This window comes from Anas acuta, chromosome Z (assembly GCF_963932015.1).
Source record: "Anas acuta chromosome Z, bAnaAcu1.1, whole genome shotgun sequence".
Lineage (NCBI taxonomy): Eukaryota > Metazoa > Chordata > Aves > Anseriformes > Anatidae > Anas > Anas acuta.
The window spans coordinates 43,081,405-43,109,272 of NC_089017.1; the positions used below are offsets into that span (position 1 = coordinate 43,081,405).

At 35.4% G+C, this 27,868-nt stretch overlaps 1 protein-coding gene across 3 annotated transcripts in view; it reads right to left on the reverse strand.

The window, feature by feature from the left end:
* Window positions 1–2,776: 2,776 nt before the first annotated feature.
* Window positions 2,777–27,868, reverse strand: part of AUH (AU RNA binding methylglutaconyl-CoA hydratase) — a 109,947-nt gene continuing 84,855 nt past the window's right edge. For all 3 annotated transcript variants that reach the window (XM_068666094.1, XM_068666093.1, XM_068666092.1), the window contains 4 exons: window positions 8,272–8,459; window positions 6,476–6,526; window positions 4,642–4,689; window positions 2,777–3,984 (listed from right to left, as the gene is read on the reverse strand). In XM_068666094.1, the coding sequence (XP_068522195.1) occupies window positions 3,907–3,984; window positions 4,642–4,689; window positions 6,476–6,526; window positions 8,272–8,459 (365 nt within the window). In that variant the 3' untranslated portion in view covers window positions 2,777–3,906. The remainder of the gene's footprint in view (window positions 3,985–4,641; window positions 4,690–6,475; window positions 6,527–8,271; window positions 8,460–27,868) is intronic.

Sequence of the window (27,868 nt, forward strand, 5' to 3'; positions counted from 1 at the left end):
AACACAGTGCATTCTGCCGAACTAAGTGAACTTATACTAAACTTCATTCCAAGGCTGAAACTGAACATGATTAGAATCTATAATAAAAAGGTATCTTAGCAAATCTTTGGTGATAAAATGATTATATGTAACCAAATCTCTCTCAAAAAAACTTTTGTTCTAACTTCTAAAACTATTTTAACTTCAGTTATAAAACATCAGTGTTCTTAAGGTGAAAAAAAAGATGTTGTACAAAAACAGCATACAAATTATTAGAGGGGCACCCTGACCCCTGTTACTTGAGTTCCAGACTGAGACAAAATGAAAGCCAACAGAAAAAAGGGCATAGACATAAAAACTAGTATTTATAAGCCCTCAAATCACATAAAAGGAATTAAAGAAATTTAATTACCATTAGCTGTAGGTATGTCTTCTGTTGGCTTATCTGTTTGCAATTATTCTTTTTTTTTTTTTTCTCATTTTTGGAGATGGTTGTCTTTCTAGAATTGTGCAGAAAAAGAACATCTTAAAATAACCACATTGTCATTATCACACAGTAAGTACATTAAGTGTACAATCTTCATTAGACAATGAAGCCCTATGAATTTTCAGTAGTGCCACTAGGTGTAATATGTGTAAAATCCCACAACTGAGAGATAGAAGCACATCTTGTCCAATTTACACCAAAAAAATACCAGTCAAATTCAATTTATTTATATTTTTATTGTAAATCATCTCTCTAACCTCAGTAGACATGTTTTCAGGGATTTGCTTACCTACAAAAGCAATGATACAAAAAATAAGTTGGTGATAAATTAAGATGTTTCAATTACTTTTTACACAATGCTTCTATTGGTTTTGTTACTGTGAAGTGGCACTAATACTACACCTTACATTACACCCTAAATTTCCCAAAGCCAAATTCAAGCTAGCATGATATTCTGCCCTCTCTTTTGTTGAAGAGACTGCTTAATTTTTGTTACATTCAACAAATCTGATTATGATTAAATGCATCATAAAACAATGACCAAAGAAAAATATGAAACAGCTGCAAATGATACATCCTGGTGTTTACTATTTTGAATGCAGCTGGTTAAAAGCAGTTCTAAAAAAGCACAGATATGAACCCTGAAGTAAGACTATGAGTAATTCTGAATAGACTGACAGGTTTTCAACAACTATTTGGCACAAATGGCTCCGCAATCTCATAGAAATGTTCCACAGAACGACATCCTCCAAGTGCTCTTAAGTGCATTATTACACAATCTCAGAATAAATAAAACATGGAATTTCTTTTCAGCAGGTGAGATACTCAAAGACACCAAAGTAACTGAAGTAATTCAGACAATTCTGAAAACTTTAACCAGAAATTTATTAAACTGGAGAGAATGCAGAGCTACTTCAATATTAACACAGGGGAAAACAAAAACAAACAAACAAAATAAAAACCCAATGAACAATAAATGCTTTCCTAGATTAAAGCCTGAAGGCTAAAATGACATGGGTCATATAAATTGGCATATTAATTTCTGGAAGGATTTCTGGGTTATTTATTAAGTTGCACTTGCACTTACACTGCCAGGAGGCTCAAGGTAACTGACCTACCTGAACTATCACTTTTCAATATTCATCTCAGTATTAAAGTGCAGAAGATCTCACTACCCACTGGAGCTCAGCAGAAGCAGGAGAAAAAGCTGCTTATGCCTAGAGACCATGAAATAACCTTTCAGGAAACCAGCAGGGACCTGGGGGTCATCTACCCATGAGGTACTGTGCAGAAAATCATGGCTTTACCAGGAATTGAAAGAGCTGATCCTAAGCACTTGAAGGAGGATTTGCTAGATCAAAACTTTCATAAGAAAAAGTCAGGCTATATAAGAACATTTCTGTTACAAATCACTCTCTCCTGGAAGCAGAATTCTAATATTGCTATTAATTATGAGCAATGAAGTCATCTTAATGCTGGTTACTTAATAAAAGAGACAGTAAGTGTTTAACACATCTATTGCTAAAATATTGTTCCTTTAGAATTATTCCAATATCACTAGATAGTACCTTTAGAAATCGTGCTATTGATACTCACTTTGAAATAACATTCAAACTCTTGACTTCAAAGAAGGGACTCAAATTGCTACAATCTGACAATATCTCCTCCTGAGAAAAGGAATGGAGAGACCACTGTGACAGCAAAATTATTTTCTGAGATCAAAACTACTAGTTAAAGGCACAAAACTACACAGTCTTGTGCCACAGTATTTCAAGTTATTAGACTTTTTTAAAATAGACATTGACAGAAGCTACTGAATCAGGGCTTGTTAGAAAAACAGAGGCAGCTTAATAAGCAGACTGTATATCAAAGTTATGAAACACAAACCAGTCAGCATAGACTTAATATTTTTTTATCCCATTAACATAATTATTTCCTACTCAGTAAAAATGAAAATGACATGTTAGCATTTCAAAAACAGGAGAAAATGACCCTCTAGGCTTTATATGACTATCAAAACAAGCACCGGTACTTTATTTGCAAATTATCATGCATGAAATGATCGACTCAGCAAGTTTACCAGTCAACAAAGTGTGTGCTCTACCAGTTATAATCAATTTACATGTAATGATATGTCTAAATATGAATTTAAATGAGTTCCTGTCATTTCATGTTCAATAGCTGCTTTATCATCATACATATGGACACTGACCATAGTTAATGTTGCAGAAACAGCAGAGCATGCACAAGTTTCATAAGCCAATGGTAACCGAATATGAAGAAATTTGTTTTAATGTAAAAGATAGCCTCTGACTGCTAAGGCATGTTTATTTTCCAGTCAAGTTAACAAAAATAATTTCTAAGAGGTTGTTTTCAAGCATTTGTTGTATATGCCACAACTACATCAAATATACAATATGAATCACAACAGCATTCTCACCTTATAACCTACTGGATTTCTCTTTCAAAATATGAAAAGAACCCTGAGGCCACCACAGAATAAAGAACATTTCATTATCATCCCCATTGCATATAAATATACATTATTTAGACCCTGCAAAAAGGACATTCTAGGGATGAAGAGAATTCTAGTTTCTTTAACAGCATATCAGACACATCCCTGCGCAAAATATTTTAATACAATCATCACAAATTTAAAATAACCAGGGCAAGTGAAATCAAATTCCATAACAGCGGACAGTACTGATCAGATGGCATTTTGGAAGAATGCAAGACAAAGCCAAGTGTAACACACAAAAATGCATTATTAAAGGCTGGCCTCTAAGATGTCTTCATTTAATACAATTAAATGAATATAATAAGAATGACTTCATCAAAAGGACACCATTATGTATTACTCTCAAAGTTACTTTCGTTTTACTTGGAATAGTGTAAGTCAGACAAATAAAGCTTAATATTTCCCAAACAACAATCCTTTTCATCTCCCTTAACTTTATTTATAATGTACATATGCAGGTAGAATTCTCAAATGCATTTTTACTGGTATACAGAATCATTTAAATGCATATTTGGTGCAATTTCTTTTTTTTTTGGTGTTCAGAAGTCACTTTTATTTTGATAAAATGATACAGCAAATTTATACTTAACATCACACATAGATTTTGACTATATAAAGAATTTATAGAGCTTTTTAATTGTGGAATGGTAAATTTCACACATATGAAATTTTAAAAATGCTGCATGAAATTGTGACCTTGCCAGTACACAGATCGGCCTTCAGAAACTGTAATGAGCATGAATGGACACACATTTCTATCTGGGCCCAGTACAAGTATGGACACATTGAAAATGTAGTAACATCAGTATGATTTGCTTTTACTTTGGTGGTTGTGATATTCTAGGCTCAGATGCAAAGTGCACCTTAATGGTCCTCATATCTGTACATATACCCCATTGTAGTTTAAAGGCATCAGCTTCTTTTATTCTCCCTTGTAGCGAGGAGGTCTTTTCTCTTTAAATGCAAGAAGACCTTCAATTCTATCCTTGGTTGGAATAGTCTGCAAAGGGTAATATGTAACATTTCATTATTGATACAAAAAACAATACCAACAAAAATATTTTTGTACATATCCCCTTTCTTTAATATAAAATAAAACATAACAGCAAAATGAAAAGTGCAACATATAGTCAGATACGTGAAAGTACCAGTCATTTCATAGGCACAAAAGGAGGCAGAGAAAAAGCTTAGGAGAAGAAGGAGTATCTTTTCTCTGAACAGATGAGAGTGAGAATGAATCTCTCTAGGGTTTGTTTTGGGGTTTTGATGTGTTTGTTGTTATTATTCTGTTTTTGATTTTCTGTTTGTTACCTAGCACATATACTGTTAAGTTGTACATACTTGTGAAGTGTCCTATATGTTATTTTATGCTAAACCAAAAGAAAACAATAGCAAAGCAGTTCTTGGACTAGGTGCATGCATAGCAGTGTATGACTGATGAGGTATAGGGCTGGCAGTGCTTCATGTAGTGTCCTACACCTCATTCCTTAAATTCCTTATAGAAACAGAGTACGTAGAAGGAAGGCCTAGATCCAATGACAAAATGTTTGTAGAAGGAACCATAAAGCAATTTCTACTTGTATTTCTGCATGTGCCTCACAACATGCTCCAGCAAAGCCTCTTTTCTACATTTTTTTATTTAATCATGGTTACATACCTGAGCGTAACAAGCTTCTTCAATTGCTAAGCCTGTTACTAAGTCGACCTGAGAAAAAGAATTCAACATTTTAAAAAGCATATTTTTGTACATTTCATATACATTATTTCCTGACAGCTAGCTGTTTTTTCTATGTGCCAAATACTAAAACAGTTTACTTTAATGTTCTTCTATGGTACATTAACAAAGAAATACCTCGCTGCCATGTGGTGAGAGAGATTAGTGTTTCTGTAACAGTTTCTGTATTTGGTGATACAATTAGTATATAATACACTGTCAAAACAATGTATGTTCTTCACTGTACATTTGTAATCATTTCAACTACTGCAAGGGAAAAGATTTACTGCATGATTATTTAAAATTTGTTCTGAAATAAATATATTCAAAAAATTCTGTAAGAAAATAATATACTAAAAAGTAAACATGGATTCAATTTTAAATGGATTTTAAAAAGTAAATTAGGCCAGTGGCAATTCTGCACTGTCATCTAGTTTTGTGAGTTGGTCTGAAAAGCTGTCCTGGCTTTAGCTGGGATAGAGTTGCTTTTCCTTATAGTAGCTGCTATGATGCTGTGATTTTGATTTATGATGAGAATGATGCTGGTAACACACTGATGTTTTGCTTGCTGCAGAGCAGTGATTACACTGAGCCAAGAAATTTTCAGCTCCTCACACTGCCCTACCAGCAAGGAGGCTGGAGGTGCACCAGGAGCTGGGAGGGGACAGACCCCAGCTGGCCAGAGGCATCCAATGTTGATTTTTCTCTTGGGGCTGCTGTGCTTGTTCTCAGAGTTGTGCTGTGTAACACCTTACTTGTGGTCTGTGCTCCCTGTTGTGCTGTTTGTCACCTCTGGGGGCTGGTTTGAGGTTATCATTTTGCTGTACTGTGCAACACTGGCTTATGATACAATAAAATTACTGGTCAGCTAGTAATTTAAACAAGTGATGCATTGTGCATCACTTGTTTTGTGTATATAGTAGTAGTAGTAGTAGTATTTTCTCTTCCTTTTCTGTCCTATTAAACTGTCTTTATCTCAACCCATGAGTTTTACCATTTTTCTGATTTTCTCCCCTATCCCACTGGAAGGGAGTGAGCGAGTGTGGTGCTTAGCTGCCTGCTGGGCTAAACTACAACAACAGCTGAAATGACTGTTCTCCTGAAGTGACTGAAATCATTTTCTCACCAGTATCTCTCTGCCTTTCTAGTGTCAGCTGCAACAGAATTACCAGCTCTCCACAAAAGGCTAGGGAAAAGGTTGTGGCTGTGCACCACAAGTAGATTGTTAAGAGAAGATAAGCAACAGGGTAGATTACCACGGGAAGCCATGAAATCAGGAAATAGTAATCAGAACCAAAATATGAAACTGGACTCCAGATATAATTTTAACACTAGCCTCTATTAAACTATTTAAAAAAATAGCATGCCTTTTGGCCTTTATTAATTACTAAATACCGAAAGCCTTGATAGACTTCACAGAGTATGACTTTGGTGATGTTTTTCTTTCCAGCACTTGCAATATAAGTTGTTCATAGCAGTGTATGTTTATTTTCTCCTATCGGTAAATAGCTGAGTGCATTACACCTAGACAGATGTAGGATTCCTACACCTTGTTATGGAAATCAACATCATTCCTAGTCTCAATAGTATGAACTCAAAAAACACAGACATTAAAAAAATGCATTTAATCTTCAAAAAGGTTTTGACCAAATAGACTTTTAAAGAGTAAGAAACACTGAGAAACTAAACACAGTTCTAGAAAGAAAAAAAAAAAAAAATCACCATGGTAAACCTGTTGCCAGCCTGACTTATTTTTATGGGAAGTACAGATCCTTACCTCCATTCCCTGATTGATGGCCAGCTTTGCAACTCTCATTGCTACTGGTCCCTGAAATGAAAGACAAAGCTTATTTACATATCACTAAATTCTAAAAGATTATGCAATAAAGAGTCAGCACATCAATGTTCTTATACTGGGACCTTTTAGAGTTTGGACGGGTATTAAATAGACACAAAACAGGTCAGGTTATATATTTACAGTAGCTATATTCTAACAAAATGATATTTTCAACATTGAGAAAAAATGAAAGAATCATATAATTTTCAGTATAGAGAACTGAAAGCAGTGTTCTGCATTTCTGTTTCTAAGGTGCTGAGCATATCCACTTTTGTCAAGATTGCTCAATTCCTTTCAAAACAAGGTTCAGAATGACCACCATAACAGGGCATCATTATAGGACTTTATACATCAATCTAATTATGTCCTTATTATCACACAATGAAGAAACATAAAAAGATTAAACCAATTCAAATGGACCCATACAGCTTCAAACCTAAAATGTGCTTCTACAAAGCCTGCAGTGGTCAGGTAATGACACTCTTCCATGAGCAGCTGAGTTCAGTAGCAAACAGGAGTTCCACCTTGGTCCTCCACAAGGAGGCATCTTTGGGAATCATCTCAGTCCTATGCCTATCATTGGCATAAGCTTCTGAATGGTAAGAGATTGCTTTGAAGAAGCGGCCTACTGTTTTGGGTAAGTCAAATGCAGTCTCTCAGTGGTGACATGGCACTGCCCTTGCATGAGTTGACAGGGCCTCAGAGCTCTCCATATGCTTTTGAACTGGTTCCAGTGCAAAGCTGTAACTATAAATCAGCCTTCCAGAACCACTGTATGCTAAAAACTTTAGCATATTTTTCAAGTTTGTCTTTCTATGAGGGTTTTCAAAACAATCATTTTACACATCATATTTAATCCATTTTCTATTTTGAATGCAAAGATTTTGCTGTTAAACTTGTGATATGATACAGTGGTTTACTCATTTTGTTTAATACTACCACCTATGAATTTGCTACCTGGGGTACTTTAGTTAAAAAACAAGTTTGATGATCTCCAAACTCACATTTCTTCTCTGAACAAACAGCCTGCACTCTATGCCAGTAACAGAACAGGTAGCAATCAGCTAACACAAAGACTCCTGTAAGGGTCATAATTAAATTTCTCGCTAATTTTTTTAGGTTCTAAAGCACAAAAATTCAGTAAATCCTATTTCAAGTCTTTTAGTAAAAGACGGAGATAAGATGTCATGTAGAATAAATGACACAAGAGCATGATTCATTCATCAAACTTATACACAAAGGACAGAAATCAAACAGATCACTTTCCAGTAGTAAATGGGTTTTGCTTTAATACTGATATTACATTTAGTTTTATTTTTTCAAAACAAGAGCTATGCTGAAATACATTCACTTTCATAAGGACTTTTTTGTATCTCTTCCGAAGTGTTCAACAGCAACAGAATAAGCTATTGAGACAAACAATTTACTAAAAAAAAAAGAAAAAAACAAAGAAAAAAACAACCCTTACACCATTTATTAGTGTTTAACATGTGAAAACCAAAATATACAATGGAAACACAGACCACAGCGCTATGATACACGGATTGACAAAGCATATTTGCTTTACTGGGAAATATTTACCAAATAACACCACTTGATCCATGAGAAAAATTTCCATTGCTCTCCACATAGCTACGTAACTTCGTGGCAATTATAACCAGAACACAGCTGAGTCTCTTTCAGGCTTAATGTTTGGTAACAACTATTAAGTTAAATAGCAAAATAATTAGTTATACCTGAGGTAAAAATTCTCTTGCCAGAGCTAGTGCTCTTCTGTATGCGGCATCCCCTGCTTCGTTCTGTTCTACCACATGGCTAATCAATCCTATTGATTTTGCTTCCTCACCATCTACAATGCGTGCAGAGAAGATTAGTTCTTTAGCCAAAGATACTCCAATAGTGCGGGGTAATCTCTGTGTCCCCCCTAAAATTTGGAAAAAGAGAAAATGCAAGTATTAGTTTCACATCCCTTTATCCCACAAGTGTAGATGCCTTATTCAGTTCAAATATTTTCAATTCCATAAACATTTCTATGAAAATATAGAAATTACATTAGACAGTCCAAAGTGCCTTTTTCAGTTTTGAAACTAAATCTAAAAGGAAATCAATTGTTCTGTTTCTTAGAAAGACATGAAAATAGCTGAAAAGAGCTAACAGTAATAGAAATTCTGTTTGACTGCAAGCAGGTTACCTTACTCAAAATCAGTCAAATACTGAAAAAAGCCAGTAAATGACCATACCCAAGCATTTTGCTTCTTTTTAACAATCTGTATATTTACATTATATTACCATCTTGAAAACATTTTTGAAGAACTACACTCAGGAAAAATATATACTGCAAGAGACAGAACGAGGCTGTAGCCAATGCTAAACTTTCCATGTATTAGGGACAGTAAAAATTCCTATCTAACATGAACTAAAGACAAGGTCTTTAAAAAATCATGGCCTTGTCTCTCCTTACTTTTGTCTTACTGTTGAAATCCAAAGCCTGATCACAAAAATTAGAAAAGAGCAATGATGGATGCAGGCCAGTGGAAAAAGGCATCTAACATTACTTTGCTTCTCCTATTGTGATAAAAAAATTTTGTTAGATTTTGAGGTCAAAAAGTAGTTACTACATTAACCAGACATGTGAAGATAGATTACTTGGTTATATGAAGAATTAGCTTTCTAAAACTGATGAACAATGATAACGTGAGTATAACCATTATCAAAACTGAAGACATAGATTGAAATCACAGAAGCAGATATTTGTATGAACTAAAAAGAGTAGAAATGGCCTTCATCCAGGAAAAGGTATTTTGAAACTATACAAGGTACTGTTTTGACATGAATCTGAAACAAATATTCCATTGAGACACGCAGTCTGAAAGTAAAAATTTCTTTCCAAATAGAGCTATTTCTGCAACAGCATGTTAATATATTAAATTATAAATGTATGTATATATGCAGGAGAAATATTTACAGATGTTCAAGGAGAGCTGGTACAACACCGGACAAATGCATGTTCAACTGATATAAAACATTGATTTCCACTAGGTAATTGTAGACTAAGCCAGTACTGTTTTGAAACCATTCAATTCTCTTAGTGATGCTTCCTGAAAATACTTTAAATATGTTTCTGAACCATGATCTTACTGGACATAAACAAAACCTTATTGTGATTCCACGATTCAGCTTTCAGATATTATTATTTCTTAATGAATCACAAACTTCAATACTACTGTATTCCTTTCCATAAAAACAGACCTCCCTTTGAACACATTGTAAGAAAATAAAGGAGGTTTGGGGGGATTTCTGCCTTATGTCTTCTAGAATATTACAAAATCATGATATAAAACAAAAAAACGAGCTACTTTTTCCAGGCTGAAATTGAATGAATAAAAATAAAAATGCTTACACTCAAAATAGTTTTAAACATTAGCAAATACAAACACTGTGAACTTTCTACAGACCTACCATTCTGGTATGACTGTACTTAAGACCATCATCGTGGACAAGGAGGACAGGCAACAGAAAAATAAACTCATGTTTGGAAGTTCTGCTAGTTCAGCTAAGCAGGTGATCGTGCTAGCAGGAAAATTTTGCAAACAGCTCCCACCAGAAGAACTGAGGAATCAGAATTTAAAGAAAGCTCCCATTATAGAATATTTTTATAACAGGAAAAAGGAAAAAGGAAAAAGGAAAAAGGAAAAAGAACAAGGAAAAGAAAAGAAAAAACACCCAAACAACCCCCTTTTTAAAATACTACAAACCCTATTAGTCTTGGCTGCCTAACTGGTGAGATTCACTGAGAATGACTTAAACTCTAGCTATAAACATTTAAATCCTATCTACATGCCATAAAAACATGAGATGTATTTTCAAGAAACTTGCTGCTTATGATACCAAGCTGTACCACCACTTCCACACAGAAACATTTACTGGCATTTTTTTCATACTGAACATGTCTTTTCATTTCTCACCCAACGAAGCTGTCATACCCTAATCAATGTCTATCCTCATACACATTTACGTGTACATCAGAACACTGCAGATGTCTACTCTGACTCTTTAAGAACAGTTTTTTCATAAATTATCCCTTGCACCATAGTAATAAAATCCAGAAATGTATCAAGTTTGGCTTTTGATTAAAGAAAACTTTGTGTCCAAATCATAAGACTTGAAACCATACGAAACTGAATCTACTTATTCCATATCTTCTGTTCCTTTTCTGTTCGCTATGCCTCGTATTTTTTTCTGCTTAAATATCTCTCCTTTCTTTACTGCTTCATCTCTTCTATTACTGCTTCTACCAGGAAATGTTGAAAACAAAATTTAATTGTGCAATAATATTTCATAACTTTGACCAAGCAATGGATATGTTTAAGCATGAAACACTGTTTATAGATGAAAAAAAAAAAAAAAAAAAAGTGTTCTTGCCAGTGTCTTACACAATAACGATTAAAGAGCAAAAAGAAAAAAAAAAAACAACAAAAAAAAAACAACAGACTATAGTCTATGTTGTTTGGCTGCTTCCCACACAGCAAAGCCATTAAGCAGAGGAACACGTACTTTGATTAATATTCACAGAATACAAGCCAACAGTTCAATGCATCAATCATATATATTCAGTAGTAGCAATAAGATATATGCATACACAAAAGCAGTAAGACAATTAATCAATTACAAACAACACACCAAAATACACATAAGTTACGTTCATTTATGAAGAAAATACAGAGTATGCTGCAGATGAATGTTGTGTTTTGGTAACACACAAAGAACATATAATGCCTGCCAACTACAATCAGAGCTAAAGGAAGTAACACCCAGTCTTCAAAGACATTACTTAACCAGGGCATTTCATCTAAATGTAGAGCAATATTTGATGGAAGAATAGTTGTTTCTTTTTCACAAACTTAAGAACATCTTATTTCAAGGACCAGTGATCTGGCATTACACAGTGTGTTAAAAAAACTTATTTGACACAAAGTTGCAGTGTAAATGCATTCTTATCTAAGGTAGTATATATTCAATGTTGTAATAACTGTAAACACCAGTTTTAGATGACACTCCAGTCTGTGTGAAAAGACACATTGAATACAAGACTACAAGGTATGAATATTGTTAAATGTATTTTTTGCATGCCTTATTTTTTCTTAACAACCGGTTGATTTTGTATGACTGTTTATTTACTGACAGTAATTCATCAATTACAAAATATGTACACAACTGGTTTGGATTAAGGGAATTACGTGATAAATTCCCAAGCGTATATCCAACAAGATGAAGCAACTAGCTTACTGGAAATAGATTCATCATTCTGGCAGAGAAGATCTACAATCAGTAGTTTCTCATAGCTCAAGGCTCTGTCAAAATGTATTGGACAAAATCCTGTTCTGACAAAAAAAAAAAAAAAATCCAAACTTTAATTTAGTAATATTCTTGTTTATTAAGTTAAGTAAAATGATTCTTTCTATCCTATTCTTTTCACCACAAACTTCATTTGGTTTGCATTGGATTGATTTAACTGGACCAGTATCTAGCTTTCTCTTTTTAACTACTGTATATTTCTAGTGTTTTATTAACAATAAATGGTGAAACCAGAGTCCATCAGCCACAAAACTTCTAATTACCCAATTCAGCCAAAAATGTCTTGTAGGCATTGTTGTGGTTCTTTCACAGAAAGCTGTGAGGAGTAGACTTTTTTCCTTTCCATTGAAAGATATGAAAGAATGGAATATGGGAATGTAGAAGCCTGCTGTTAATAACACCCAATCCTTGACAATAAGTATAGAGCTCATAAACATGGCTAAAAAGACTATTTTAATGTAATACTTTTCAGTCATGTATCTTGTATGTAAAAAGCATGTGTTACAAATGTCTTAAAGTACCTGACATCCTTTGCTAAATAAAGAAATTTTCAAAATACAAACATTCTGAAAGCTATCAAAACAATCTTTAACACCAATTTTCCAACAGATTATTTACCAGATCAGGCCTTGATCCTGCAAAGACACAAGAGTTTCAGCTCACTTAAATCCAGGAATAAATCCTTATGGGATCAGACATCCCAAATCCTTTCATAAAAGAAAACATGAAGAGCCTGCAACTGGCACAAACTAAGTAACTAACAACTGAAAACAGCTTCGACCAGGAAGGACATCAACAAAGATGTAGGACAAAGTGAAAACCACATGGAGATAAAAAGAAACAAAATGTTATCTCTGTGACAACAAAAAAGCACCGAATTGACAAAAAGTAGGCGAGGCCTCTCTCCTGTCTGGCCATGTAAGTTGTTGTTTGGAAAAAGAGTAGAGACCTGAATGAAGCGTGCCCAAGACAGTGGCCTGAGATTGACTTGGGAGTTGTGTTGGGGTCTGTGATAACTGAGGACAGAAGCTGTATCCAGAATGCATTTAGCAGGAGGCTGCCACAAGGGCCAGTGGGAGTTTATTTTGCCAGTCAAGCCAAAGAAAGCTTAGCAGTGATCTAAGTCACAACTGCACATGAGACTGGAGGTGAAGGATGACCCGCTACCTACAGCAGCATGGCGGCTGCAAACATCAGCTCCAAAGCTGCCAACCAAACTTGCAAATCAGTTCTTAATTTTCACAGTCTATTTTATTCATTTACGTCTGTAGTTTGGTTTATTTAAAAACCTATCTGAAAAATGCCTAGAATACATCAAAACTGCATGCGTGGGTGACTTGAAGGTGGCAGCTTGAGTCAGTAGAACATAGTACTTGGCTTGAAGATGTAACACTTACAATTCATGAGAGAAAGTATAAATATACTCTCAGAATTCACTAGCAGTTTAATGATCACAGCTTTTGTATGGTAAGATGAAATCGTTGGGTAATTTAGAAAACATGATTTATTTTCAAAGTAAGTAATCCTCTTGTAGATGGAGAAAGATTAAAAATTGGTATCCCAGCAGACAGTTGCATATGTGAAATGAATGGATCAAAGAATGAGTCTGGAACGCTATTTTTATAAAATGAACTCCACTTCAGAAGAGATTCTGTATCTAGTTATTTACTGCACACTTCCCTCACGACTGTTGGACATTCTGCTACGCATCCAGACCTTTAGCACTCCACTGTCAGACCAAACACCGCTTGGCAAGTCTGCATTATTCCACACGGACTCCCTGGACTCATGGCTTTAGCAATGCACACATTGACAATCCACTTTATCGCTTTCACATGAATTATTTAAGGAAGAAAAGAGAAGTGCATAAGGCCATTAGTCTAGTTATTAAATTTTACTTTAACGTAAACAAATGCAATAGAAATGAGCACACATTCAGTAAGGCCACGCACCCTTCTTTTACTCCAGATAGAAACTTGTTCTTACTGTCCTTTGGGATAAAATGACAGAAAGTGAAGTTACGCAAAATTAAAAAGTACGTACACATTATAACATAACTCATCTTGCTGCAGATAGAAATTAATGGCCCAGGAGAAGGCATTTTCCAGTTTCAAAATTACACCCACACGTTTATGAAGTCATTACTCAGCTGTAACAACAGGTAGGAGGTTTAGAGCAGTGCTGTTCCATAGGATCATACTTAACAAATCATGTGGACTTTATGAGTAATATTAGGCAAAAACTTTTTTTAAAGTTGCATTTGAAATAAATAATTTTGTAGTCCATGCTCTTACGGTTTTGGATTGATTGTAGCAGCTAAAATTTGACTCATAAAAATCATGACATAAAAAAAAATGACATAAGAAAATCTATCATAAGTACTTAAGACAAGCAAATTACAGAAAAATGGGTTACCACAGTGGTATTCTATTCTTATTTGCACTTAGAATGAGATCACAGTCCCAATTTGGGACACTTCCTTGCTTTAGCATTTAGTAGCCACAAAAAAAAAACAACAAAAAAAAAAAACAGTAAGCAAAGCAAAACCAGACTATTACAACTGAAATCTCCACTGCTTACGGGTGAGTTACTTGAATGTTTTCCCTACTTCAGTGCTCTCCACATAGAAATCTACCATCTCATCCTTCCACATAGCAAAGTAATACACTGCATTACTAACTCCCTACACCCAACTCCTATTCCTAACCCTACATCTTCTCCCATCCTGACTAATATCTGCTTTCAACAATTCCGAACACTGCTTGAGCAGTCCTAAGGAAAAAATAATCAGTCCGACTTAGAACGGGATTCCAGGGAAAACTCCAAAGCCAAGACACAGCAACTCTTGGTTCAGCTGTCTAACCCCAAGTGACAGACTGACAGCAGTGGTGAACAAGGGAAGAGAAACTGATGTCATCTACTCAGATTTATACACAGCCCCTGATACAGTCCCGTACAACATCCTTATCTCTAAACTGGTGAGGCATGAATTTGATGGATAGACTACTCAGCGGATATGGAATTGTCTGGATGGTTGCATCCAGAGAGTTGGTTTCAATGGCTCAGGTTCCAGGTAGAGACCAGTGATGAGCTGTGTCTATCAGGGGTCTGTACTGGGATCAGAACTGTTCAATATCTTTGTTGGTGACAGAGACAGTGGGATTGAGCACACTCTCAGCAAGTTTGCAGAGGACACCAAGATGAACAGTGCAGCTGATACACTCTATACTCTGGTCCTTCCAGAGGAATGTTGGCAAGCTTAAGAGAGGAGAACCATGTAAAACTCATGAAGTGTTCAAGGCCAGGTTGAGTGGGGGTTTGTGGAACCTGGTCTAGTGGGAGGTGTCCACTGGGGTTTAAACTAGATGATCTGTAAGGTCCCTTCCAATTCAAACCATTCTATGATTCTATCTCTAAGAATAATTACAACTTCTATTAGGAATTAAAAATTAAAATAAATCCATCATAAAATATAAGAATGCATTCAGAATATGCTCTAGGATATTCTCCCTTGCTACTTCTGAGCACTTGGATATTCATGTGCCTGGCTTGAGACAATAAAAGATTTTTTTTTTCACTAAACATTCTTAGTGATTTCAGATTTCAGCTTCATGTTTTCATGCTCAGCGTCTCCAAAATACTGTAACTTGTGTCAAACTGGCCATCAAAACACGAAAAACACTAGTCAGTGAGCTGACACCTGAAAAAATGCCATTTGAGAGATCTGAACATATGAGGTTAGAATCCTCTGACACAGGCTGGGATAGATGATGCTTTTCCAAAGCCAAGAACACCCTTTACTGGCTCTTCAGAGAAATGAGTTATTAACTATACAAATACAATTCAGCCTCTACTTATATACTGAGAACAGCAGATATCCTCAAGACGATATAGAAGACTAGGTTTTCAAAGGTTGAAGGTTAAAAATGCAACATAAATGAAATCAACAGGAAGAAAATTCAAATTGCTTGTTTGTTCATGTCTCTATCAGGAAATCACATCTCCTTACTATTTTTGACTGACACTTGGCCCCATCTATTGCTGTTCAGGATGAACTGAGAGAGTGTAGACAGGACTAGCATACTGTTTTGAGGAACAATACATTAACAGGATAGACGATTGGTATTACATTTAAAAGTCCTTCTTCTTACTGATAAATACTATTTTGTTTAATTCACATTGTTAACATTTTATGAATGAGTTTTTAAAAATCTTGCAATCCAAATTCAGGAAAAAAATTCACTTTAATTTCGAAATAATTTTCTGTAAAGATATACAATAACATTAAATGACAGTTACTATGCAACCAGTGGATCCACCCCAGTAAGTGTAAACACTGTAAACTGGATATTTTAACATTTCATTGTTTGGGATTATTCTGATGTTTTCCCTCAATAGAAATATGTAACTCTTCCAACACCTTCTGGTCAAGTTGTAATTAAAAAAAAAAAAAAAAAAGGAAAAAAAAGCCAATAACTGACAGGAATTTAACAAAGAGCGAGCTGAAATAAGTGATTATTCCCAGACTGTAGCCATCTGACTGTTAAAACACTAATGAGAAGGATTACATTAAGAAAGGCTCTTTCATATTCGTCTCACCTGCTGCTGTGACACAAGTAATATAGAAAAGAATTCACCGCACACAGGATGCAATGCAAGAGGGCTGTATGCAACAGTAATTCTTCCCCTATATATGGAGAAGCTAGTGCTAATTAGATTCTTCTGCCACCTAATCACACACAGATGAAATGGAATTCATGGACCTTTACAGTTTTGAGGATCAAAGAAATTAGATATGAGTTTTACTTTCCTTACATCCCACTTGCAAATTACAGGAAAAGAGACATTTGGGGCTACATATGCAGGATGTAATGAAGAAATAAATTTGTATCAGCACAGTGACCTAGGACAGCAGCTGAGAACACTCCACTTGATAAAAAAATGTATCTTTAATTAGCGTAAGTCATTAAGAATAGTTTACTTCAAACACTGAAGATAAACAAGGTGGGTAATATCACTTGCCTACCTCTCACTAGCTGTTTACATCAGGTAGGATCTTTCTGCCGCGAGCAGACCTTGGTGCTGAATGCTTTCTGCTTCTAGGTGCAGCTGCAGCCTGGTTGCTGCTCCTAGTTACGGATATCTCAAAGGAACTTTTACATGGAGATCCTTTGAACCTTCTTTAGCAACAATCCACCCTCAATGATAGAGCTCTCCCAAATCCCTAGCAATTTTGTAACATTTTATTGGAGCCTGGATACTTAAAAAGAGATTTCAAAAGTTCTCTTTCTGTGTAAGCCCTTTAGAGAAAACAAGGCACAACAACAAGGAACTAACTCAAAAATAGAATTCCTTTAGTAATGGACAATTTGCCCTTGAAATCCAGAGAGAATCATGGATTCTTTGAAAAAGAGAATATGCTGAATGAAAGCCCTTGTAGATTCAATTTGCCTGCAAGGTTTAGAATTTGATGAACAAGCATAAATCCACATCATCTTCTTTGCTCAGTCTCTTTCTTGCTCAGAAAAAGCAGTATTTTTAAAAATCATCTCTATCTGCCCTTTCTTTCTAATCCTGAGATGTATTTCACCCTTAGAACTGGTGAAACCCTGAGAGCCTCCTTTCCCAGCCAGCCTTCACTGAAGCATTTATTCTTTTAAGTGGACCACTGAAATGAAGCTCAGAAATTGAAAGCCTTTTTCAGATCTCCATTGTTAACTCTAACCAAGCAGGGCTACATCTTCCCATGTAACTTAAGGCCACACAGCAAAGTAAGTGTTCTGCGGAGACATCTGATCAAATGCCAAAAGCTGGATAAGCTTGCTACTTCTTAGCATGGCCCTTACACTCTTGATCTTATAAAACCTAAATATGATTTGAGACAAATCTGTGTTGTTCTCTCGGTCTCTCTTGTCTGAGTTTCTTGTTCATACATCTGTCTCCTTGTTTGCTTTGTTTGTTTGCTTTTTTTAAGAGCCTAAAATATCATTTCTGGTGAAACAAAATACTGCATTTAAACTGAAACAAAACACTTTGCTTATATGACTTGATTTTTGATTGATAATTTAGTTCAGCCACTCAACTGAACCTTCAATTATTTTAATAGCCCTGCCTACACCTAAAAATGTCTTACTAAGAAAAAATTTACCTTTCTTCACTAGTCTGCTGCTTGTACTCAAGCTACATACTATTTCATAACAGCGAGACTTCATGGAAAACAAAATTCCCTGACAAAAAATAAAGGAAATCAATGAAAACAAACGCATGACTTTGATGCCAATCTTATATGCTACTTTCACTGTACCTTTGGAACATTCTTGAGCAGCAGCATTTTTAATCATTTTGTGCCAGTAAGTTATAGCCCCTTTGGTATGCAGATCAACTCCTTACTGGTTCAAACAGGACAGAGGTCTAGGTGCACACCTGTGATCTCAAGCTGGTAGGTTCAAATCCCACAGACAACCTCACCCTGCGTATTAGACTAAACACTGCCATGATTCCTCACAGTATTGTTTTTTATCATTTCCTCCTCTTCCTCCTAATTATGAAAGCAACGGTGTTTTCATGCAGGTATGCTGGATAGGAAAAGAAACAACCACTTTCTCCCCAGAGAATAAACATTTTGCTAGTCTAAAATTTTTAATAAACATTTTGCTAGTCTAAAATACAGAGAGGCTGATGCTCAAGGCACACGTAATAGAAGACGGTATGGGGGGAAAGAACTCTTTTAGGGTAAAAACCCTGAGCAACTGAGTATATTGCAACTAAGTTGCAAGGAGCTGGAACATAGGATTATAATTGGAAGTGGAGTTTGCAGTGACCCTTTGCAAAGCTCCTGAATTTCTTCTTTTTGTGGAAAGATCATCACTACATTTCTGAGACAAGAGGCAAATGAGGGCTTCCCCTAGCTTGTTTCCCTAGCTCGGCTCTTTTCTAGAAACACCTGGAAAAAAAAAAAAAAAACAGAAGTTTATTATGAGGATTGCATAGTCCAAAGCTAAAAGGAGAATTACACTCCATATATGAAGAACTAACTAATGGCTATCCTTCTGGCAGGTATTAATTGTATTAATATATTAAGCTAAAAGGTCAAAATTAAACTATCTTCTTTGATCCTCTTTTAGTTTGGATAATTTAAATTTCAGTATAGTCATTCCCATTTCTTGATACTCAGATGCAAAATGTTAAAAAATGACATCAAACTAAACCCTTGAAAGACTGAATTCTATGGGGTGTTTTTTTTTTGCTAAAAAACATTCATATGTATGCCAAATACATCGTATCCTCTGTTCCTATTTTCAAAAAACTTCCACAGCGTAAGTCATGAGAAAAAATAGATTAACTCAGTCACCGATTAACACTGGTTCCTTAGATCTCAAATTACATTAAACTATAAAAAACATTAATATAAAGCTGCAAAGGATTAGTATCTTTGAGACATTTTTTTCCTACAACTTCTTTTTTTCCTCTGTGTCTGAGAATCGAGGGAGAAAAAGTCACTCTTGGTCCTCTTGGTCATAACCTGAACACACCTGATGAAGAACAGAGGTAGAGAAGGAGGGACAGGAATCTAGTATTTCTGAAATTCAGAGATTTGTAATAGTTGGCTTAGATAAGTCTCCAGTGCCAGAGAGGCTGTGAAATAATTAAGGAAACAGCACTTCATAAATCATTTTATCCAACTTTCTTTGTGGTGAACTAACTTGTGCAGCTGTTCTTTTAAGGCAGACTACACAATTACCATTTCATTCACTGAATCTTCTGAAAATTGCTGAAAAACACCAGACATACAGTGAATTAACTATTAATTTGGAAGCTATTTTGCCTTCTAACATAATATAGTCATAACTGAATATGAAATGAAAATAATTGAACTCTGTATTATTACTCACTGATGATGGATCTCAAAATAAGTAAACTATTCAACTAAAAACTGACTTGCACTATTCATGTCTATATGAGTGATACATTTTTCCTTTGCTTCAAATGTAATGTTGATCATAAATAGAACTGATTTTGTCTTTATTTTGTATTATTATCTTGGCATGATATAGAGCCTCTACTCACTTGAAGGTTTTCAACCATGTGACACCTGAAAATGGGGCCATATTTTCAGAGTCAATTAGTAAGCTTGTTTTAATTTCAGAGAACTGTAGTCATATTTCATTCATCCTTTACCCCATACTTTGTGAGGGTTCAGCAGTTGGATTAGTAGTGTTTGCTGAGAAAACCATCACTAAAGTTCAATGATGAGAACCACACAATATACTTAAATACTGAAGATTGTGTTTCATATATTACAGTGTAAATGATGCATGACTGTTTTTTATGAGTATTCTAAATTCAGTTACTAAACCTCTAGAAGAGATCACTTTATAGCATAATCAATTGTTTTATTTATACTTTTATATCTTTTTAAAATGTTCACTTATTATTTTTTTCATCCCACCCTTTATAATGGCACCCACAGGTGCATGAATTTTCATTACATAGAACTGTGTGAGCAGTTGTGTTAAGTGTTTCCTCCTCAATTATTATTGAAGTGTATTCCAACTTGTTACTTAAATTGCAGTTTACTGAGGAGTGATTCCCCCCTCCACAAGACATTTAGTTTACTGCTTTGTAATTGTGGATATTACCAATCTATTTAAAGAATGACACCCATAAAACTCTATTTCATAACTTGCTTTTTATAACTCATGTCTGGACCAAGCTTACTTCGATGGTAATCAGTCCTCCCTCTTATCAAAATCACCAAAGGTCTGCAAAACTAATGGATTTAGCTCAAGGCTTATGTCCCTTTTGATTTCCATACTGCTTGATGGCTAACCATTTGATTTAATGACGCCTAATGCTGATGCTAGCTTTGCAGCGGAGATTTGATCATTATGAACAGTGGTCTTTCTCTTTTTAACTTCAACCCCCAACTCCCATTCAGCTACTCTAGACACTCAAGAATACAACTTTAAATATTTCATTAGGTTCAAGATGAAGAAAATTTGCTCTCTGGAAGTGCTCAATCCATTTGCAATACCACACATGCTTTGCTCTTCCTCTTAACCCTTCCTCTGTACAAAAAAGATCTATCTAAGAATAGGAAAAAAAATGATTTTAATACATTTGACTTAAATAATGTGATGGATAAAAGGACACTATAGTAAATTATTTAGTAGAAACAAAACATAAATCTAGTATTTTTCATCTTCTGTGCCGCAAAACTCTTGAATAATAATGCTGCTAAACACAGAAAGTGTCCACTTGTGATATTAAAATAACAGAATGTGGTTTTTTGCTGCTTTTATTTATTTATTGACATCCAAGAAAGTAAAAGATTGAATATGCTAATAAAAGTATTCCTTCTACTTGTTTCCTCTCCCTTAGTAATAGCTAATTATTTTACTCAGAGCTCCCCATGCACAAAGACCAATATTTCTTTTGATCAAAGAGTAACATTTTCAATTCAAACCAACTGTTCTAGCAAAAAGAAATAGGTTTTAAATTTTCATTTAGCTCTAACATATTACACGAATACCTGAGAACAAGAAAACTGAGATATATCAGAAAGTGTTTTGTAACTTCTGTAGTCATTACTAGTCTAAGTCTGGCAATCACTATGTAACAGGCTAAATTGGCCCTTCTAACAGCAGAAGGATGGAACCTAGCACGTTGTGTTACAGCAGGTACAAAGTTCCCAGTATTTACAAACCTAATTTCATGTTATGATTTACAAACTACACAGGAAAAATATCTCAGTGTCTTGTTTCATCTAACAATCAGATTTTGTTTATAAACTTAAAAATATTATTTATCAAAATATAGAGAATAACATTTTTGATAACTATTTAACATTTTCTCTGAAGATAAACCATGATCAGGAGGTGAAGGAAGCTGTTAGTTGGATTTTTACCTTGTTGACGGAACAGGACTATTTAGAGTCTTTCACTTCACATGAGTTTTGGACAAATAAACTTAACATCTCCACAAAAATGGGTGTCCTTTCATAGTTACTAGTGATGCTTTGTTTTGTTTTGTAACATTCCTGCAAGATTAAGTATTATCATCTTAACTTACCTGCATACAAAAAGGGAAAAATGAACAGTCATGTTCCTAGAATAAGCTTGAAGGATGTACAGTAAATGGGGAATTGTGTTTACTCTACATAATGGGAAACAAAATATACAAAATATTAAATAGCAGCTTATTAAAGAACCATCTATCATATGGAGGAGGATATCCATTAAAAAAAAAAAAGTGGTGATGTAATTTATCATGTTTCATAATGCTTACGTACAGAGCAGACAATTTCAGTCATGGGATATTATAGCGACAGTCAAACTGGTTACACTTTTTCTTATAATCATTGGAAAATGTGAATTCATCAGTAAGTGAAGTGTTTGGTATAAACACCCTTGTTTTCATTCAGTGGAACATAGGTGGGTTTCCTCTGAAAGCAGCTCTGTTTCCTGTCATTTAACATGCATAGCTCGATTACATCCACTAGACTTTTCAGCCTCAGAAGCTTAGCCATGATGAATGTCCAACCCCATACACTGCAGGACTCAAAAGCTTATAGCTTTGTGGTAGATTCACCAAGCAAAATATGCTAGGGCTAAGACTTGAGAAGCACTAGGCTGCCCAGTTGGCCACTGTACACCAAACTCTGGCCAAAGAGGAAGTCCAAGACCAGCAGCAGAGGGAAAATGGTGGCCTAGGAGCTTGGCAGTTTTTCAAGTTCTCCTAGCAGAGGCTCCTGTATCTCTGGCCACTAGGTCAGAAGCTCCAAGGTCTCATTTAAGGTGATTCTTAGGTTTTTCATAGGGAGTGGGTAACCTATGCAAAAGGAAGGCAGGTTGGGGAAGCAGTCAGCCAAGCGTCTAGACTTTATAACAGACTTTATATAATTGATTTCTTTATTTTTTCATTTCTTTCTAATTCCAGACTCAGATTTATTAGTCAGAAAACTTCCCATTCTTTTTAGCTATACCAGCTATCATTAAGTTATTAGGTTTTTCATTTGCCTTTACCTTTCACTCCAAAACAAAATAGGCTCAGTATACTGTATATAACTCTGTTTCCCTCCTGAAATTATTGTCCATTTTGTCTCCTCCAATCTGATTTCGTTATGAGATTAAGCTTCCATTGAAGGTTCAGCAGTTTTAAGTTGAAGGTTAATAACTTTCCTGAGTTCTGACAATTTATAAGAAATGGGCTGAGGCAGCAATTTTACACCATACCACTCAAATTCTAGAAGTCAATATGAAACCTCTATATGGGGATCAGGTAAGACTAAGAGAGTTTGCAAAGGAGTACGTGTCAATTATCTCATTGGAGGAGGAGAAATATCTAAATGCTACTTGGTTCAATTTTCTAGTACCCCCTGCAGGTTAATACAAAGGAGTAGCATTTGGCTTCAAAGTGAATGGCATATACATCCTGGCTAATTAAAATGAAAATAAGACCAAAGGTCTTTCATGTTGTTATTAATATTTAATAAAATATTTCTAAGCTTCTGTGTGAAGAGAATACCAAGGGGAGTTCTGACTGTATTTCACCCATCTCTTAATTTCAGGAAATGATAGTATCTTATTCACATTACCATAGTACCTACTGTTATTGTTGGGATTACATTTTAACAGTCTTCCTTGTTTTCATGCTTCCTGACATCCAGATTAGGTTATCCTGACCACTCACACCACTCTGTTCAAACAGATAAAACAGACTGCTCATCAAATTTAGATGCCTCAAGTACTAAGTAATCTTTTTATGTTGATCAGGATTCCAAAACAAATAGGGAATATTGTGCATTCCCTGCATTACGCTGTTATATTTTTTTCCTTTTTTTTTTTTAGTGCATCTTCTAACAATCTTTTCCTTTCCTATGCAGTGAGTTGTCATTTCACATCCACTTAGTTGCCTTTGTAGATACAGTAGGGTAAACAGATTAACATAGGTCTATCTTTTCTTAAATGCTAAAAAAGTTCAAAACTGTCTAATATTAATCTTTATAGCCTCTTGGCAATACGATCCATTTATATTTCTATTTATAGTCAATGCTGGTAGCATCTTTTTTAGTATCACATAAAATTTCCCAATATAAAGTTTTATTTTTAATTGACTGTAATTTCTCAAATGTTATTATTGATCTTCCTTTGCAAGTAGTGCCCAGCAAACAATTCTTTTCACTAGGCTGTTGATTTTATTTTTATATTTTTAATTCAGCCAAAACAGTACAGCTGTATGTAATAATGTAACTAGTGAAAAAACATGTTTTGCTCATAATAATAATTAAAAAAAAAAATAAAAGGCTTTATTTTGAGTCCCTCTAACACCTCAGCATTGGCATAAAGAGTTAAATTTGGCTTGACATTGTCAGTAATGTCTGAGGAACATGTAATTTGCAATCCACAACATGTATTTGGGCAATATTCAGTCTTTTAAAAAACCTCAGTGTGAACAGCACTGGCAAACACAACCATGAAATGAAAGAATTTACAGAGTAACTCATGGAGACAAGCAGCAGGCTTAGAACTATGCAAGCTGTATCAAGCAGTTTTGTGCAAGGCTGCATATAACACTAGCAATTTTTGAGTGCTTCAATTTTCAATCCCTTCTTCCAAAATACATATTATGTATGCCTGTATAATAATACAGTGTTCTGCAAAGTACTGGTCTGCACTGTCTCAGATGCTACAAGGTAACAGTAACATATTCCTACAGCAGCACTGAATACCATGAAGAGCACACAGCACATGTGTAGTTGGGTATTCTCATGACACAAGAGTAATGCAACTTGGAGGATATTTGTATGGGAGCACTCAAACGTTAGACTAATTTATATTAAGGTAAGAAAGTTCAATTTCAAAATTAATTAAATCAAATGAAGTTAAGTTCATTTTAACTTAGAACTATGTACGTCCACATAGGAATTAACCTAGCTTAAGTAATACTACAAATAAGTAAATTTTAAATTTGCATCCCTCTTCCAAAATAGATAAACCTTTAAAAAACACTGGCTCTGTTCCCAGCTCTGGAAGGGGCTATGTTTCAGTTGGGTGCTGCCACTTCTGATATGTCACCATCCAAACATCAGTCTTTACATACCATCTGCCCATTTTCACACTCATCCTATGCCCTGTCCTTTTTCCCACTTGCTCTTGTGGGGTCAGCCCCATTCCTTTCCACAGTGTTATGGCTCCTCAACGTGTTATGTTTTGTTGTTGTTATTGTTGTTGTGTTTCTTTCCATTAGCAGAAGGTCCCTTAAAATGTTGTCCTTTCAGTTCCAGGATCACCAATCAAAATTTTCAACTCAAAAAGCTAAGGCAACTCCTCCCAAATCCCCACTCCTTCTCCAGTTCCACTTCCTCATGAAGTGAATTCCCCATTGTCCCACTAAACAGATCCTGAGCTGTGTCGTCCTTCCTCATGCTCTGAATCAACCCTGAACCTCGGCAAGGTGCTGGGGTGCTCTGCAGCCACCCATTCGCTGTGCTGCGGTGGGCCCTGCAGCAGGAACAGGCCTTAGATTTCTGCCCGAGTGCCCAACTTCAACCTCTGAATATAAGGAAAATGCTGTTCATGTCTTACTAGAAAAAATAAATAAATATATAGCTAGATTATAGTTAGGGAGTTCCAGAAAAAAACAAAAAACAAACAACAACAAAAAAAAAAAAACACAACCAACCAAACAAAAAAAAAAGAACTATTAACAGCATGTGAAAGGAGTCATTTCCCCACATATAACACTTAGTCAAACTTCGTGTGCCAAAAGATACCTCCTTAAACACAGGGTCCTCTGTAATGCCCTCCAACCTCCCCAGACAGAAACAGTTTGTTTTAACTAGCCCGTATTTCCATTTAAATTCTCACTAAAAAAGTCTTGAGATGGTTACTTAGCACTGGAAATTTCAGCCCAAATGGCTGGAACTGGTCAGTTGCATAAATCCATCTAGAGATTCCTGCCTAAGGAATGCTTACAAAATGTGCACCTTGTTAGGAAGCTCAGCAAAGCAAGAGCTTGCACAAGCACTATGCACTGGCATTGTGCACTGAATAGAGATAGTCATATGTATACATATATGTATGTACATACAGAGACGTTTAAGTATGTATATACACACAGCACTCAACCCCAGTGTCTACTTAATAGAAATACTGAGCACCACAGGTTTTCTAATGTTATTTTCATCTTTCCAGGCCTAAATATAAAACAGCCTGAATAATAAACACTACTTAGTAATACCACTTCATGTATTTAAAAGTGTTCAGATCAGTGTTGAAGAACGGATGACTAATTCAGTAAAGTGTTGTTGTTGTTGTTGTTGTTGTTGTTGTTTGTTTTTTTCCTTTAATATTATTCAATAGATGCCATGCCATGCAGCTATAACCTTCAGATGGACTGGAGGAGTAGAAACGGACAAAAGTCTAAGCACACATCTTTGATTAAGAATAAAAAGCAGTTACCAAGCAATTCTGTAGCTGGTATGAAATATCTTCACTGTAGAAGACCTGCTGCAGGAATTCTTTTCCTATTAAACCACACTGAAGCCCTTAAGCTACTTTTAAGAAGCATATTAAATGAAGTCCAGGCTACTTATAGTACCGGGAGATTTTGAATGATGAAATCTAGGGCAATGCTGGTGAGATTTATCATACGTTTATACGTGCAGGGGTGCAGCAAAATGAGCACACCAGAATCAGTGTACTTGCACAGTGGAGTTAGTCTGGTCATGTCCAAAGAATCCAACAAAGCTGGCGGGAGATAAAACTACTGATGCACAGTTTAGCCCCGTGTAGTCAGTAGTCACTTTTTTAGAAGTTGAGCAACCTGGGTTATCGAACCTCTGAAAATTATGCAGATGCCACAAAAACACAGGAAAAAACATGTTCCATATGCTTTTGCATAAGGTCAGATCCTGTAATATTACATCCTGTAATATATAACATTATCCACACAATGTAACTGTTAACCTTATCTGTACTAGAATGAAAGCCATTCCAGAGCTTCAAGCAACACTAAAAAACTTACACTGTGGTAAAACACATCACTCGGGTTGGAACCGGATGATATTTAAGCTCCCGTCCAACCCAACCCATTCTATGACTCTGTGATTTGCACTGAGGGGAGGCTTGTTCCAGCTGAATTTCACTACACCTGTTTGTCAGAGGTACTTTGAACAGCCCATCCTCTTGCCTGGACTCTATTTTGTTTCTGAAATCAACTTATACATGCTAGTTTGCAAGGCCACAGAGACACAAAACAAAGCACAAATCTGATGTTAACAATGTCAAACGACGACATTTATAGGAGAAGCTCTTTACACTTACATCACTTGATTACTGCATTGTATGAACTGCGGTGCAAGTTTACCCTAAAAACTACAGGTTCTGCTGGAGATTATTTTTGCTTAACTAAAGTCTATTTGAAATGTTTTAATTTAAAACCAAAAATGCACGAAAGAAACAAAATGTTTATATTAAATACAATGTAGGAAATGATCATACAGTTTTCCCCCTTACTTCAGAACAGGTCTCAAATGTTTTTATTCCTAATTAGGTAGTAAATAGGTTACTTTTTTAAACAATAACCAGTAAAACAATATGCTCATCTCTTGTACTCTGCATCTCAAGGCAGACAGCATAAAACAGACCTTATTTCAATGTAACCACAACAATGAAATCTAGATGAAACAAACTGAGAGCTTACTAACGCAGAGTGCTCCACTGAAACTTAGCAATTCTCATCAGTGTTACATTTGGGTTTCCTTTTTTCCTTTTTTTTTTTTTTTTAATTTGTATTCTGTGGGTTTGTGTTGTGTGTGTGTGTTTTTGGTTTTTTTTAGCTTCTTATTTGCTGCATGTTGTGATGTGGCAAGATATCATTTTGAACATCTCTTGCCTGAAGATTTCTTTCAGGTTTGCTGCCCAAATTCTTAAAACACTTTCTCTATCAGATGGCTTCTTTGTTCTGGGACCTTTT